Source organism: Diadema setosum, chromosome 16, assembly GCF_964275005.1.
Source record: "Diadema setosum chromosome 16, eeDiaSeto1, whole genome shotgun sequence".
Taxonomy (NCBI): Eukaryota; Metazoa; Echinodermata; class Echinoidea; order Diadematoida; family Diadematidae; genus Diadema; species Diadema setosum.
The window spans coordinates 10,934,500-10,951,886 of NC_092700.1; the positions used below are offsets into that span (position 1 = coordinate 10,934,500).

The 17,387-nt window shown below is 39.0% G+C and overlaps 1 protein-coding gene across 1 annotated transcript; it reads left to right on the top strand.

The window, feature by feature from the left end:
* Positions 1 to 1,193: 1,193 nt before the first annotated feature.
* LOC140239454 (26S proteasome non-ATPase regulatory subunit 14) lies at positions 1,194 to 17,217 on the top strand. The gene is made up of 7 exons (XM_072319290.1): positions 1,194 to 1,249; positions 5,161 to 5,329; positions 6,329 to 6,448; positions 7,527 to 7,748; positions 10,595 to 10,777; positions 13,035 to 13,160; positions 14,828 to 17,217. The coding sequence occupies exons 2-7, from the start codon at positions 5,207 to 5,209 to the stop codon at positions 14,987 to 14,989; spliced, it is 936 nt and encodes a 311-aa protein (XP_072175391.1). The 5' UTR covers positions 1,194 to 1,249; positions 5,161 to 5,206; the 3' UTR covers positions 14,990 to 17,217.
* The last annotated feature ends 170 nt before the right edge of the window (positions 17,218 to 17,387 follow it).

Sequence of the window (17,387 nt, forward strand, 5' to 3'; positions counted from 1 at the left end):
AAATTTCTGAAATTGTTGTACTACATACCCAGCAGGACTCATTGACAATGTTTAAAAGGACCAAATTTGAAATTGTGTCTCAGCTCTGAAGCGTACTATAGTTTCATGCGATGTTTCTTGTTTTGGTTTTGGTTTTTCATTGATAAAACATTTTCTACTTTTGTTGTCATTTTTCTTTCGAGGCTCCGGGAAGTTCATTCAATAAAAAGTTATTTACCTTGTCTGTGTGTTGGTTGATCTTTGTATGAATGGAAAAAAAGAATCGACTATAATGGTTGAAGTTAACTCTATACAATCATTATACAAATTCATATTTTGGAATTAAAGTAGGTGCTTGATAAATATTGAATGAATTATTTACATCTCACTTCCATAGCTATTTTACCTTCAAAGTGAAAGTACAATGTATACCTCCTTACAACCCCCCCCCCCAAAAAAAAAAAAAAAAAAACTCTTACCAGAGTTATAAATCTAGAAAATATAACAAAAATATGCCAGGTGACATTAGTCTGTTAAGAATTTATTGGGTGTGGTTTATGAGGGCTAATCCTTTAGCAAAATGCACTTCATTCGGAGGCTGGACAAACTACTTTCTTTCAAAATCACTCCCAGATAATTATTTCGGTTCCAATTTTCGGCGTAGATTCAGCTAACACGTTTGTTTGTTTGCGTCTTTTTTTTTTTTTTTTTTTTTACGGTGATACCATCATTCTTCTAGGACCTCCAAGTGGAGTTTGATCATTTAAAAAAAAAGCAACAAACAACAACAGACGAACCAACAACAACACAAATTCGAAGACTTGGGTGTACTATTAGCAAACGAAAGACACTAAAATCTTCGGCGTCCTCGTGAGAGTGGAGTACAAAGGTGTTTGCTACCCTCAACGTCTTATCCATTTATGATGACTTTGCCTTTAAATCCAGGTTTTCTTATATTCTACTTTTAGAAAAGAAAAAAAAAGTGATTTCAAAAAACATATATAGAAGAATTTTCCATATTTCAAATAATGAATAATTTATGTAGAACTGCAATTTATTCTACGTATTTAGTCTGTTTATTTGTGCAAGCAGATTTTTAAACAACAAAAGTAAACAATTACCTGGAAAGTAGGCTAGATGCAGCACAAGGCCACACTGCGATTGTGCTGTATCATTTGGTTCGTGTACATTATGTATGCGTTAATTGTCTGCACACAGGTTCGTTCACACGCTGTGTTGTGCAGGCTTTATACTATACGGGCACTAAAAAGTAAGTTACTTCTAATGCTGTTTTCCTTGATGTGTTGTGATATTATTTCATGTTTGCTCGGTTCATATTGTCATACCGCTATTTAATGGTTCTCTTCACTGGCAGCGTGTTTGACTTTGGAGAATCAGGAGTTCGAGTAATTTACGAGTCGAATGCGCCTGTGCTGTGTGTGTCTGTGGAATGCTAACGAGGCCAGGGCTGTGAATGTAGTGTAAAAATACGACGAGATTAAAAAAAAAAAATGATGAATGAAATCAGTCGAAATTTAAGGAATCATTTGCAATATGGTTGATCTTTTTGTCTTCTGCCTTGACTAGTTAACAGCATCAAGAACCGTATTATCCTAATGTAAGACTCGGTAAATATGTTTTATTTGATGAAATGTCCCATTTGCAAACTATTACTGCTTGGTTGATGACTGAAGAGACGTTGCAGGGACAACTCTCACAGAAATAATTACATGTGGGACTAGGGCTACTATAGACCATGTCCTATATGGTAGCTTTCTGACCCTCGGTGAATTGAATAGATTTCTACTAGTAAGCACAATGTGTGTGTTGCCACTTGCACCAGGGAGGTGGGAAGAGTCTCTTCCCACCTCCCAGCTGCTTGCACCCAGGCTATATTGTGGTATGTATCATGCCAAACATGGCGCAAATATTCATATCTGAATGACGCGCCTCAAATACAAAAAAAAACAAAAAAAAAAACCAAAAAAACACAAAAAAAACAAACAAAACAACATCATTCACTGCCATTGCTAATCTGATATCATTCATGGCATGGGGTAACTATACACAGCCCAGTCGCTGTACTGGTATACTGTAAATAGCTATAGCGACAGGGCTGTACTGTCGTGACCCACAACACAAAGAGCGCTCAGCGATCGCATTGCAATCGCTTTGAGTTTTGATACTTAGATAATTTTTTGTCACCTCAAACTCATCTAATGTAAATCTTCATTAATGAGACTTCATATCTATGCTATCAATATTGACATGTACACATTTTACAACTTACTGAAAATGATGATTGTATGCAGCATGTGCAAACGGTACATCGTCTTTCATGCCAGGCCATTTTGAATATCGGGAGTTCACGCAATCTGAATGCACTTTTTAAAGGTCACGCTGTCGAGCGTGCTGCTACCAAAGAGCGCACGGACGCAATAGATCGCTGCACTTCCAGCCACGCACGCGCACGCATAATTTACTGAGTGGTCAATGCGCCATTTTAAATTCTGCAACGATGAACCCGATGGTCGGGGATTGCGCTAGAAAGTGCCTTTTTTTTTGTCAATGGATTATCATGAAGGTTCTCTTGGACTTGTGTATCTTCTGTAATATAAGCATGCACTTTATTTGAGTAACGTACAAATGTCTATAAGTAATGTATAAATTGATATAAGTTTTGTAGTTGTGTTGTGGTTCCCCACTTTGATGCAAGGCTTCAACTGTCAGATGCTATGCGAAGCACAGCGTCTGGTCGGGCTAGGCATGGGGGTGTTTCACAAAGAATTCAAGTCAAACTTAAATTTTAAGATTGACTAAAAATTATAGTAGAACACTTCTTCTATGCTGTATGTGTCTTCAATGTTGCTCAACTTCCAAATGAAAATGAAGATTTTGGAGAGTGTTTTCATGTAGCCATTGATAATACAAGATAGAATATTATAGAATTGAATTGGTGTTAAACTTTTGATCTCAATACAAAATATTTACTTCCGGAATTTTCAGCTGTAGATTCCAGAGGTAAATATCGTGTATTGAGATCAGACGTATAACACCAATTTCAGTTGAATTTCCAATACAAATGAGCTTCTACTCTAACAATGGTATTATTCTGTAAACATTAATGATAATTTGAAGTGGATGGTGGTTGGGCTAAAGAAATTGAACAGGGAAACCAGTGGCATACCATAATTATTAGTCAATCTTAGATTATATTCGACTCTGTGAAACACCCCCCAGAAGTAATTACTGGATGCAATGTAACCTTCTGGCTTTATGCCATCTTGTTGCGAACCACTTTCTAATTGTTTTGTTTTGCCTCACTCCAGGCGCGGTGGAGCACCCCAATTATCTCGCAGAAATCCATCGGCAGCCGAGCCTCATTTGCATAAAGTAAACAACATGTACTCGCGTAGTTGAGAAAAAGTAAACAACTTCTCAAGCTAATAACAATTTAAGGAAACCTATTTTCGGATTAAAATTGAGTTAGTTTGAATTTGAAAACATGTCCGAATATGCACATATAACATATTAAAGGATTTGACAATGATAAAATGTGAAATTTTAGCGAAAACCTGGCGAGCAAAATCACCAAAAATATGCCTCGAAAATCATCCTAACATTCACGAAGTGTGATTGCGGAACCAAAGCGCCATTCGAACAAAGTACACCTAAATTTATTTATCTGCTTGCATTTTAAATTTCATACCGTAATATTCCCGGCCATGGTTGTGTCGGAAAAAAACAGAAGGTGATGTCAAAAATGACACGAACGCAAAGCGTACAGGTCGGTCCCATGTATATATAATCGCGTCACTGTATAGCGTTGCATGTCACAGCCACAGCACACACAACGCATTGCTGCATGCAGCGTGCGCGGCAGCAGCTCAGCAGTCACCGTACCGCCGTGCGACACTCAGCAAAATTGACTGCGTCACATGCAAACCAACTATCATCTCACGTACCACGCATGCCCATTATTACGGGAAAAGAAATGACGTCATTTTCAATTGTTTGGCTGACTATAATTTTCTATTCCAAACCCTGTAGAAACAAGTTGATTTCTCAAAAAGTACAGGTGGAACCAAGCGAAAACTTTCACCATATATGGATTGAGGCCTGAGTGAACTTATGTTGCCAATTTCGGACACATTGGAGCCCGGCCATAGTCCAGTCGGAAAAAAACAGAGAGCATGTTTTGCGAGAGGTGATTTTCAAAACGCTTTAATATCTCAAGTTCTAGTGCAGCAAATTTCACAATTTTTTCATCAAAAGGAAGGTTTTTAAAAACTTAGATAGTGTGGGAAGTTTGAGTTTACTAGCGGCACGCATAGCGGCACAAGAAGAAGGTAAAGATTTGACTTTTTCATGCACACAGTTTCGGGCAGCCGTGGATGCCCGTTGGAAATTCAAATAGAACGGGGCGATAATGAGATGCAAATTGGGGTGCTCCACCGCGCCTGACTCGGCCTTCTTGGAGCTGTAAAATTTTACAAATATAAAAAAAAAAAGATGAAAAAAATGAAAAAGCTGTAACGTTACAAAAGTAGGGCCTACTGAGAATAGATACGCTGGTAGGCACAATAATGAAAAAAACAAAAACAACGTAAATTATGAGATTTGTCACCGAATCACCTCAACCTGACAGAACTGGACTTACAGAATCCCAAAGGGTAGTGCTGTGCCACTTCCAGGTTTAATCAGCTGACAAGCAACTCCCCCCCCCCCCCCCCCAAAAAAAAAAAAAAAGACAAAAAAATTTCTGGTGGCACCTCCAGGATTAATCGGCTGACCAAAAAGAAAAAAAAAAGAAAAAAAAAAGGAGACTTAAACCTGCATTTTTCTGATGGGGGGGGTGGTGTCAGACCCTATGTATTCCTATGAATTATGCACCCGCAGTTAGTATACTGTACGAGCTGAAATTTTCGCGTACAGATATTTTCGCGAATTGGTACTTCGAGGACATTTTCGCGTGTTGTTAATTACGCGGGTGCGAGGGTCTAACTGAACTTACTTATTTGCACGTTGTTATTTTCGCGTGTTGGTATTTTCGCTATTCAAAGGCGATTCGCGAAATTCGCGAAAATAAAACCACCGCGAAAATTTCAGCTCATACAGTACATATTATGTACGTATGTGATGCACTTCAGTGTATACAAATTGTATGTTTTATCAATGCAGGTGGAGAAAAACAGAGGAAGCCAAGACCTCATAGAAGTGAGACACCATGGACAGGTTGCTGAGGCTAGGGGGCGGTATGCCAGGTTTGGGTCAGGGGAGCACACCCAGCGACGGTCCAGTGGTGGACACAGCAGAACAGGTCTACATCTCCTCTCTGGCACTCCTCAAGGTAGGTTTCTAAGCTTCAGTGCTCAATGTCACCATGCTACTGATCAAAAATAAACTGTGAAAGTGGAAATTTTTGCAATACCCATACACACATGTCATTGTAGTTACTTGGATGTACTTGATGAGTTACATGTAAGACTACGTATGCTGTCTTGATCATTCTTTGTATACCAAAGTTCTATATACAAAATCTCAAAACCATCATATTATAATACTCCGGTTTACATAATGTATAGTGTCAGTCATGCTTGTAAATGTTCACCTCCTTTTGACCAAAAGTAGAGAAATTAATATATTTATTTTTATGATCATTTAGCATTTTGATGGCTTGATTTAAAACACCTCTACTGTACCAACTGTTCTGTTTAGTATATTTGAATGTATGAAGAAACACTCAAGCCTACAGAAGTTTTGAAAATTATGCTATCACTATCACCATATGAACATATATGCCTACTAGTGTTCTGAAAAGGTGTATTTTATTTACTTCTTGGAAAAAACTATGAATGACTGGTCACTTCCAGATTTCTGTTTCCTGTACTACTAGTAGCAAAATAATAGTGATCATTCGGCGTGGTCAGACTGGCAAAAGATCAAGAAGTTTAAGATCGCGATCTTTAAGATCTCAAAGTTTTGCCAGGGTGACCGCAAACTTCCCGCGAAACTTCCTGCAAAACTTCTTGATCTGTTTGCGGACGGTGTCTCCGAAGCATGAGGTCATTGTCATTTACAAATGTGCATTGTTACGTCACAATCACTAGCCATCGGACAGCACACTCTTTCTTGCGCGCATACCAATGGCCCAAGCTTCGCGATCTTAAACTTCTCGATCTTTTGCCAGTCTGACTGCGCCTATTGTTAACTGCAATCATTTTATATAATGAATGGATTCAGTTTACTCCAAATCTCTTACATCATTAGCATACATAGCATAATGCAGGTCAGATTTATCACATTGGAAAGATTATAAAGCAACACTGTTAATGCGTTTTTCATTCAGATGTTAAAGCATGGGCGAGCCGGTGTGCCCATGGAGGTCATGGGTCTGATGCTTGGAGAGTTTGTGGACGACTACACAGTCAGAGTTATTGACGTGTTTGCCATGCCACAGTCAGGAACGGTGAGTTCGTAGGGGACACACGCTGCTCTTATTTCTGCTTCTTAATTATTTCTACTGATGTGCTCATTACTGTTTACAGACAACTGTGAGCAGTGTCTTTAAAAAAAAAATCTATTATTGAGACTACATATTCTGATTGAGTGGACTTCATTATAAATCAGTCGATTTGTCACTGTTTGATTTGTTTTTTATTTTATTTTATTTTTTTACATTTGCTTGTCCAATGCTAAATGTTGTTCAGAAGGCTGTTTGGGCAAAGATTTACTGAAATAGATTTTATGGAGGAAGATGTTTATGTATGTATGTAAACATGATCACTTTAACAGACCTATGAAGATACTGTATTCTCTTGACATACACTCACAAAAACAAACGAACAGCAAAACAGTGAGGGAGGGGGTAAGTAGAAATTACTGGAGAAAAGCAATAAGCAATATGTGACATAAATTGTACATGTACTCAAAAAGCAATGAAAGAAGATATACTGACAAATGAAAATAGTAATCTAGTTCTTGAACTTAGGCTTTCTGTGAATGTTGATTGTGGATAACCCTATGCCAATTTGAGATGGAAAGCATGTATGCTGTATGTGCCAGCGTGCTTATATTTTTGGATTTTTTAAATGTTTTTTCAAAGTTGTGATATTATGATGCATGGGACACTGTATGGGAGTGTTTTCCACTTCTCTTTGACAATGCTGATGTTTAAAAGGTTCAAATGAATTTATTGCATTTCCTGATACTATAAAAGTGGAAATTTTCGTGGTTTTGAAACTAATGCGATAATAAAAGCACGCAAATGTTTTTGTTTGCCATATGTTCAAGCAGTTGATGACTTGATTCTGCGGAATTAAAAACACGCGAAACTCTTCTTACCCTGCCGAGCGTGAAAAATTAGTGGCACGAAAATATCCACGTTTACAGCAGTAGCATGACCATAAACCCTCACATCACAATGATATCTAGTAATGAACTGGTATATCTTTGTGTGTTTTGGTTGTCTCAAATGTCTTGATTGAATCTACAATGTATACTTATGCTTTCTTGGAAAATATTCTTTGATATAATCTTTCCTCCAGGGTGTGAGTGTAGAGGCTGTTGACCCAGTCTTTCAAGCAAAGATGTTAGACATGTTGAAACAGACAGGGAGACCCGAGATGGTTGTCGGGTGGTACCACTCCCATCCCGGCTTCGGCTGCTGGTTGTCGGGCGTGGACATCAACACCCAGCAGAGCTTTGAGGCGCTTTCAGACAGAGCAGTGGCCGTGGTGGTAGACCCCATCCAGAGTGTCAAGGGAAAGGTAAGATTAATATATGTGACTGTTCCTTGACATCAAACATCGAGTACCTTCATGCATGTCTGTTCATGGAAACAGGGTGCCATTAGGGCTGCAGCTCCCCATCCTGTTGTCTTGTCAAAAAAAAAAAAAAAGGAGGAAAATGCAGAAGAAGTTCATAACCCCCATGGATTTACAAAGGTTCTGCCCTCACATTCTTCCCGTCTAAATGATGGGGTATCGCTGACCCCCCCCCCCCCCCCCCCCCCGTAACGTTCCACCGCCCATGTGTTGCTGCTGCTCTTAACAAAGGAGCATATAGTTAGTGAAGAGAGTGTGTTAAATTTGTATACTGTAAAAGTGGAAATTTTTGCGATTTTGAAGTTTTCCACGCATTTGGTGCAACCAGAAACTTGTGCGAAAATTAAAAGCACACAAATAATTTTGCGTGCTGCATGTTCCAGTAGTTGATGTCTTGATTCAACTGAATATAAGATACTTTTTTTTTTTTTAATTCAGTCACTCCAAGAATCACTGCTTTGTGTGCTTCTTGGGTTGCACTCCAAGAAGGACACAAATAATTTTGCATGCTGCATGTTCCAGTAGTTGATGTCTTGATTCAATGGAATATAAGATACTTTTTTTTTTTATTCAGTCACTCCAAGAATCACTGCTGGGCAAGTAATACGAATGAACATTAGTCTTTAACAAAAAGTATAGGGCCCCCTGCCTAAGTTCTCATATGGCAAATGGGAGGGCTACATTATATCTTTTGTGATGTCCAGCACTGCAGTGGCAGTGTATAGGGTGTGCATTTGTTGAATACTTAAAGGGGAAGTCTGGACGATTATCAGCCGTTTCCCGTGTAAAGAACAATATTTCATGAACCTATTACCCTTTTCCCGACGAGAAAAGACCGTCAGATACATTTACTATGATTTTTTTGAAAAATAAGATAATTCTTCATTTTCGAATCTGTCGCGAGCAGCCCTTCGTACTATCTGTCCCAGTATGCATTGCGCATGACGTCACAAACTCACTTTCCTCAGTGGAGCACCGCGAGCGCAGCCCAGCTACGAATCGATCTCCCATTGCACTGCTGACTGCGGCGCGATATCTGTATGCCTGCTGAGGTCTGCCTAGTTGGCGCTACCGCAGGAGTCCATACACTGTTTTAGGAGTGCTGTTGCCAAATGCTGTATTCCTTTATTCAAATGATCTTTGATATATATCTATATTAAATCCGTCAAAGATTCATGTAAAATAATTGCAATGTTATAACATTTTCATTTTATTGAAATATCATATATATTGTAATATTGCCGTACTTATTAGTGTCCACCCCATCATTTACAATTCATTGGCTATTGTTGTCATCAGAGTGATCAGGCATACATGTACGTCTGCTGCTGCCAAATGCTATCACAATCCACGATCGTTTTTTTTTTCAACTTCTGAGTGTAAACAATCTGAAATCAGTCTGTCAATTTCAGAATTATTGCCTCTCTTGTTGTCCGAGACTGTTGAGTATGTCTGACGGTGGTAAATTACTACAGTATAACTTAACCGCGGAAGAAACGCCAGCGCCAGCTTCATCATGGTACCACCGCCGGTAACTGCGACCAGCAGCCCCATACACATAGCGTAATGGGACTGCGTACTGTAGCATTCAGGATCATGATCGGGTAGCATTGCGGATAGATATCAACTTAAAATCGAAATATTTCTTCAATTTGAAGACTTAACAGTAAAGTTAAAGTATTGACTAGAGGCTTTGGGCAACGTTTGGTTCTGCCAATAGTCTTTTTCTGTTCAAATTGATGACTTAATGTGACTCGGTCGAGAGGAACCTTGGAGAGCTACACTGAATTATTGACGGCCAGCACAGGCGCACACACAGAGACATCTCTGTGCGCACACATCTCCGGTTATGCGCTGGCCGTCAATTCAGTGTAGCTCTCCCAGGTTCCTCTCGACCGAGTCACATTAAGTCATTAATTCGAACAGAAAGGGACTATTGGCAGAACCAAACGTTGCCCGAAGCCTGTTGTCAATACTTCGACTTCACTGGTAAGTCTTCAAATTGAAGAAATTGTTTGATTTTAAGTTGATATTTATCCGCGATACTACCTTATCATGATCCTGAATGCTACAGTGCGCAGCCCCATTACGTTATGCGTATGGATGGGGCTGCTGGTTGCAGTTACGCTGCCGATGGGGAGTACGACGAGGCTGCATCGAGTAGTATTTGTAAGTTTTGACGACAAACTTGTCAATTAAAATATTGGAGAGCCATCTTGCACACCTTTCCAGCTCATTTTCTGGGTTTGGAATGGCAAAAAACTCTTCTTCTGGCCATCGCCCGGTTTATTAGAACACCCAAATGCTCACACATCGGCATTTTCGATCATGCCGCGTGTATCCGCTGCGTGGCCGGAACCACGTGGAACGCTACCGCTTGCTCGGCCCGTGTCGCCGTTACTCAAGCAGGGCTCCCTGAGCCAGCTGACACTCCAAACAAAAAGCAATGTGATTCTAATACGTCACGCCGTCACGTGATCTTTCTCGCCGGCGTACAGAAATTGAACAGTTACGATTCAAAATTAGTGATGCTAAAAAATCGATTGTGACGAGTTGGGAGGGTATTTTTCAATGAAACTTAGTCATTATGGTCCTTGATTTATGCAGATTATGGTGAAATTTATTCAAAATCGTCCGGACTTCTCCTTTAAAAGTTAATTACATAATAACTGATTACAATGTCAAGAGCAGTGTTGTACACTAAAGTGGCAGTAGACACATGTGAAGTGGTCATCACTGTTAGTGCCGTGGGAATTATGATTATTTTACTGCTGTGTGTGTCTATGCAGGTTGTCATTGATGCCTTTAGGTTAATCAACCCAAATATGATGGTGCTAGGCCAGGAGCCCAGGCAGACCACCTCAAACCTGGGCCATCTCCAGAAGCCTTCCATACAGGCCCTCATCCATGGCCTCAACAGGCACTACTACTCTATAGCCATCAACTACAGGAAGAATGAGCTGGAACAAAAGGTAGGCATTGCCAATTTAAAATGTTTATCGTCGATGGGGTGATTAGACCTTGTATCTAAAATTGTGGTGAAAATTACTTTTTTTGATTAATCGTCAGATAATCAGTTAAGTGATGTCTTGTCCAAATCCTAGCTGTCTTACCCCAAAAATGAAGCCACCATGGCATGTCAAATGAAAGTCTGTCCCATTTGATATTGTGCTTTGGCTGCCATGTTTTTATGCTCTCCTGAACATTTGGCATTTTGTATATGAGGTCTTGTCGCCCTAGCAACGTTATGCTTCAGATGCTATAGCCTAGATTTCATTGTCTCCAGCTTAATCAGCTGCTCTGAAATGGCAAAATCAAACCATTTTTTTTTTTTCATCAAGTTTCTGGTCACACTTGGTCTTGTGTCCAGTGGAAAAGTGTCTTGAAAAAGATTCTTACTGGGAGACTTACTGACGCTAGACTGAATAATGTGAATTAAAGTGGACACAAAGTAAAAAAAACAACAACAAAAAAACAAAAACAAAACAAAACAAAACACCAAACCAAACCAAACCAAACCAAACCAAATCAAAACTCTGGCATGATCATTTGCCAACTACCCATTAACTGTGAAGATTCCGAGACTCGTCTTTTAAGTAAAGTATAGTTTCTACTGCACATGATCAGTTTTCACAAGGAGGCTGGTGAATCCTACAATTTGTGAACTTTCTGGTTCTCAGCTGACTATATGCAACATCAATGAAGGAAATATGTTAGCTTTAAACTGTGATGCTCCTCCTGCCAGGGTGCTACAAGCCCACTTACCCACTGTTACTTGGGACAGCTAAAGTTAAAGGTAGGGAATCCCATTTGCATGCCTTAAATGAAGAGTTGTATAAACACACTGGTATGTTGAAGAGAGTATCATTTTAGAAACTCCCATAAAGTATTGAAAGTGGAAGGTAACATTTAGTACATTTTTATTGACCGTTAGATTTTGAATTGAATTTTTTTCGGGGCTCACCGAAAATTCCAGTACATTACTAGGCTACCTTTGCAGACCCATGCACTGCATGTGTGCCCATCATGTATATTTTGTGAATAAAGTTCATCAAAACTTACAAACATTTCTATATGCATTCTTGCCACACACTCTATATGTTATTACATCAGCTCTTATACTTTTAGATTTGTGTTTATAGATGAAAATACAGAAGACTGCAACAAAAAGGCTTAAGTGTGGCTGACACACAGAACTACTGAGTAGTTGAGTTTTGTGCATTATTCAAATTGTAGATAACTGTTGACTTCCAAATTTCTAAGCAGTGGCCTAAACAAGTCCCCTGAGGTTCATATTTAATGTTTTGCTGCATTTAATTTGGGAGTTCTGTAAGGATGTATCCCTTACCTTTAAGGGATCCTGTCTGGATGATTTTCATACTTTAGCACTTGAACTTCTATAAATTGGTTTTACTGGGTACAGAGTTACAGAATTTTATAGTGATTGGAATAAAAGTAAGAATGTTTTCAAAATCTATTTCAAGTCACAAAGAACAAAGATGATGACATAGCAGCTTCACAGGAGAAGGCATGATTGAATGCTCATGAAAACTAAACAGAAGAAGAAAGCATACATAGATTCTACACAGGTGAACTTGTTAAGCAAGTGGTTTTGTAATGGAATCATAATTGCAACATTACTGGAATACATGAGCCTCTTATGTCGCCATCCATGTTCAGTGTAATATGTTTTGGGTTTTTCAGAGTATTGGTTTGTCTTCTCAAGGACCACAATCAATTCCACAAATCAATACATGGCACTATTATTTATGTATTGCATAAGATGAAATCATGGAATATTCCTCTAACTGTTGGGCAAGTAAAATTATTAATAAGTAGTTGTCTGCTGAAAGAATTGACCATTACTCAATATGCTATTTCTTTATAATTCAAATTCTTACATGCATTGTCTACATGTTCACAGAAGATTGCGTTAACAACCACAAAGCTCCCATGAGGCTTGCCTTACCTAGGAACAATTGATGAATGAAAAGTGAATTCTTGCCTAAGAAACTGAATTGGTGGGAGCAGATGAATAAACTAATTCAATAGCACCCTTTAGGGCTGTAAAAAGAAACATCCTTGAATTTGAACACATTACGGAAATGATCTGATGCACATTTGAGCACTATTTGTAGTGGTACAAGGTCTGCAGAATGGATATTCCATGGTATTATTTGTACTGACTTCAAGTTGCATGCTGTATTTCTTTGTGTGTCTGGTGTGTAGATGTTATTAAATCTGCACAAAAAGAGCTGGATGGATGGACTGACATTACATGACTACAACGAGCACTGTAAGCTGAACGAGTCTACGGTGAAGGAGATGCTAAATCTGGCCAAAGTCTACAACAAGGTGAGTCAGAGGTGCCATGACATTTGCTCCTGAGAAAATTGCTCCCATGAAATATCTGCACGCTAAGCCAAACATACAAACTACCCACAAACATAACCTTAACCCGTTGAGGATGAGTCCCGAGTATACTCGGGCAGGTGTCTGGGAAATCTGTGTTGTAGCAAAATCAAACCGTCCTCAATGGGTTAACCCTAATCCAAATTCTCACATCAAACTAAACCTAAAATCCTATCACAACCCTAACCCTAACCCCAAGTCCTCGGAGAAAATAAATCAAACCGTCCTCAATGGGTTAACCCTAATCCAAATTCTCACATCAAACTAAACCTAAAACCCTATGACAACCCTAACCCTAACCCCAAGTCCTCGGAGAAAATAAGACCCTAGCAATTGTCGTAGGAACAAATGTTGTGACACCGAGTCAGATGCTGCCGATGATGTGGCTCAGTAGATAGCACACCTGCCTTTCAGTTAGACAGACTGTATGAGTCTAGCTCAACGATGCTGTGTGTAATTATAACATCCCTTCTGGAAAGGGGCAAAAACACTCTGTCCCTTTGGTAGGACACTATAAATGGGGGAGTGTGTGTGTATAAGTCACCACTTGTGCATATAAAAGATCTTACTCACTTCCTGGCAAAGAGCAAGGTGCTATAAACGTGGTGAAGTGTTCCACACCAGGAAATGGGTGAATGATGCCGATCCTTTGTGGTTCGTCCCAGGTGACTAGCAGCAGTCGGCAAACACTATCAACCAGGCACAATTGTGCCATGCGAAGAAGCAGAAGAAGAAATGTGTCCAATCCATTTAGCAGGGACAGTCATGTAGAGAACCACATTTTTTAGGCAGGGCAGGATGCCGTTATAGGCTCTTCATGCTTTTACTCCCCAGCAAAAGTGTACTCGCCACTCGCTAGTCGAATGCCAAAATTTATTCATATACTTTTCATGATACACGCAAGGAGTGTGATTGCACTATACACAATGAACACTATACAGAAATTAAACTAGTTATCAGCTACCATTGCTTTGTCGGTGCTATAAAAAAAGCCCCTAATAATTATTGTCATCCATAGTTTTAAATGTAAGAAGCAAATAAACTATTGAAGTAATTCACTTCTAGTGAATATTTGATTCATTTTTCATGACAGTATAATGCAATGTACTGATATCAATTTATAAAGTGCAGAACCTATTTACTTGTGCTTGTATTCTTCTGTGCTGCAAGAGCTTCTGTTATGCGTGACAATTATGCAGAGTTAGATGAAAAGTATAAAAGTGCCTGGATCCAGAAATATGATGATAAACTGTTGAAAAATCAGATTTACTCTGTGAAATATAATTTTACTCAATGCTTTGTTTTTGTTATTGTTTTTCTTTATTCTACTTCCTTTTCTGTTGTTACTGTGGTTATTACTGTTGTTATTATTTTTGTATTTATTTATTGTTATTGCTGTTACTCGTCTTATTATCAAGTATTAAGATGGTCATCATTACCATCACCAAATTTAGAAGAAGTGGAGGTATTAATACCAGTTGTAGTGACAAGTTATGCTGTAAGTAGTTACAGTACATGTAGTAGTAGCTGATCCATTCTGAATTCTCCCAGACATGATATCGGATGGTTGATCTCCTCTTCTGCAATTTTCCCCCTTTCCTACTCTGCAGGCCGTTGAAGAGGAGGACAAAATGACGCAAGAACAGCTGGCCGTGAAGAACGTCGGCAAGCTGGATCCAAAGCGCCATCTAGAGGAGAGAGTGGAGGTCTTGATGACCTCAAATATTGTCCAGTGTCTGGGCGCCATGTTAGACACGGTGGTTTTCAAATAGCATTTTCAGACATTGCTTTAGTATGTGACCTGTATATATATGAGTAGGTAGTATTTTTATGTTCCATTGACAGACAGGATAAAATGTTATTCTGTGATGTGGTAAGTTCCATATGTTTATAAAACATGTTTGACACTTGTTTTGTGTCCTATCAATGCAACAAAAGGAATGGAATTTAAAAGGGTGATCCCTAAGTCTTTATCCAATTCATACTCAATGATGAGTATGTAAAGCATCTCTCCACATCCCAAATGATGGTTCGAAGCTATGATTCCAAACTTGTCTAGACCCATGCAGTATTTTGCCTTATCATCAACCACACTCTGAGATCTAGGTCCGTGGGAAGTACTGTCATCAAAGAACCACCATTTTATGAATGGACATTTTTTTGGAGAAATTAATGTTTAGCGCAGAGCCAATGTCTTTGGCCGATGCTTGCTTATGATTTTTCCTATTGAATGTATTCTTGAGAATTACATGGTCATCTCCGAAAGGATATGCTTGTCATTATTCTTGTGATAGTTGATTGGAGCCAAAAGTTTTCAAAATATCAAAGTCAAACTTCAAAGTCAGTGATACACTGGATGAGAATGTGCAGAGAAAGCCCAATGTGAGTTGCTTTGTGAACCTTCTCAAGGGAGAGTTTGCCCTTGGGTTGTAATAGGATCCTTAAGGACATTCCTGACTTGTTTAATTTCCAATGATTGGTTTAATACCATTTCGGATGCTCCAGGCATTACACCTGTAATGTCTACGTGTATATCCTTGTCTCTAGTCCTAATCTGTATCTGAGGCCAATACCTAGGGGTCCTAATCGTCATTGTAATCCACAAACAGCAAGTCTTTATCTTGCAATTTGAAGAAACAGACAAATTGAGAGTAAATTGAATGTTATTTCACTTCTTTCATCCAAAACACAGACATATGTGTCTCTCTCTTTATTAACAGACGTGGCACTGTGAGTTGATGTGACATTTTTCGTGGTAAAAATCAAATGGAAATACACGTAGGCTATATTGCTACAGAATGTCTATTGAGATTTCAAGCAGGAGAAAAAATGGCTGTTTGGCCAGTGGTACATCAACATCACCTTTTTTGAAGATGTATGCCAGCCGAGGTATAGGTAGCAAAACAGCCTGCCGTGTTCTTTTCGGCTCTGGTATGCTTGCTTTCTACCAGTATATGCCTATTGTTTCTTCTTGTGTCTTGCTCTAATATGCTGTGGTAAAAAAAAATATGACTGATTACTAACGAGAGTATAAGTTGACAACTGTCACATTTCATGGTGAATGTGGCTGACTTGTATGTTAGAGGTGTGTAAACACACTGATATGCTGTTCAAATGTTCAGGAGGTTCATGGTATGACACTGGTACATGGTACATATGTATATCAGATGGGGGTGGGGCAGAAAGAAGACACCTTTGCTACCTTTGGGGTACAGTGGAACTCTCGTTATAAAGAGGTCAGATATAGCGAACTGCGGTCAACCTCGCCTAAGTTAAAGCCAGTGGGACTGGGCAAAATCAACAGACTTACTGTGAATTTCGACTTGTACAAAATCATCATACGTGTATGTTTACATATCCATCCCTGGCACAGAATTTTTTCTCCGCTCAGCCAACTTTTTAGCTTGTGCAATGTCGACTTTGGGTTGGTTGACTGTAACTGATATGACAAGGTAATTTAGAAAGTTCCATTCCTTTTATATTCTTTTGTTTTGATGCCAATATAACGAGATACCCAAGATAAGGAAATTTCAGTGGTCCTATAAGTAGCATGTCGTAAGGGGTTTTCCGGTACAGTGTATAACCTTGAAACCCTTTTAATTATGACTGCAGTCTCAGTTATCTGGCTACACTTCTCAGGCAAAAAGTACTGTTTCATCCCCTTTTTTCCTCTTTATTCCCATTAGTCCAAATATCTGGTTTGTCATACCACTTTGTTACCAAAGCATCGTAGCTGCTGGATGAAAATAAAGAAAAGAAAAAGGGAACATGTACACATTGTATTTAGTAGAAAATGAATGGACAAGTGAATAAATACATGTAATATACAACCTGAAGTGTCGTAAACACAGACACAAAACTTGCAACTGTATCAAGTTGTAATAAATTAAAAATATTACATCACTTTTTTCATGGAAACAATGTTTCTTTATTTCAATACTTGCTCTTTACTCTACTGTTGGTTGAAATGGTGTTTTCATTCAGTTTGAGTTAGATGCCATGTGTTTGCAGTTGTCACTCATAGTCTTCATTGAAATACCCAACATACCAATTTGTTTTGTTTCCAGCTTGTACACTTTAATAGTCATGCCTTATCCTGGTGTTCTGCAATATTCATCCGTAACTCTTTCATCTCAAGGTCGGAACAGTTCATGGAACAACGAGAGACCC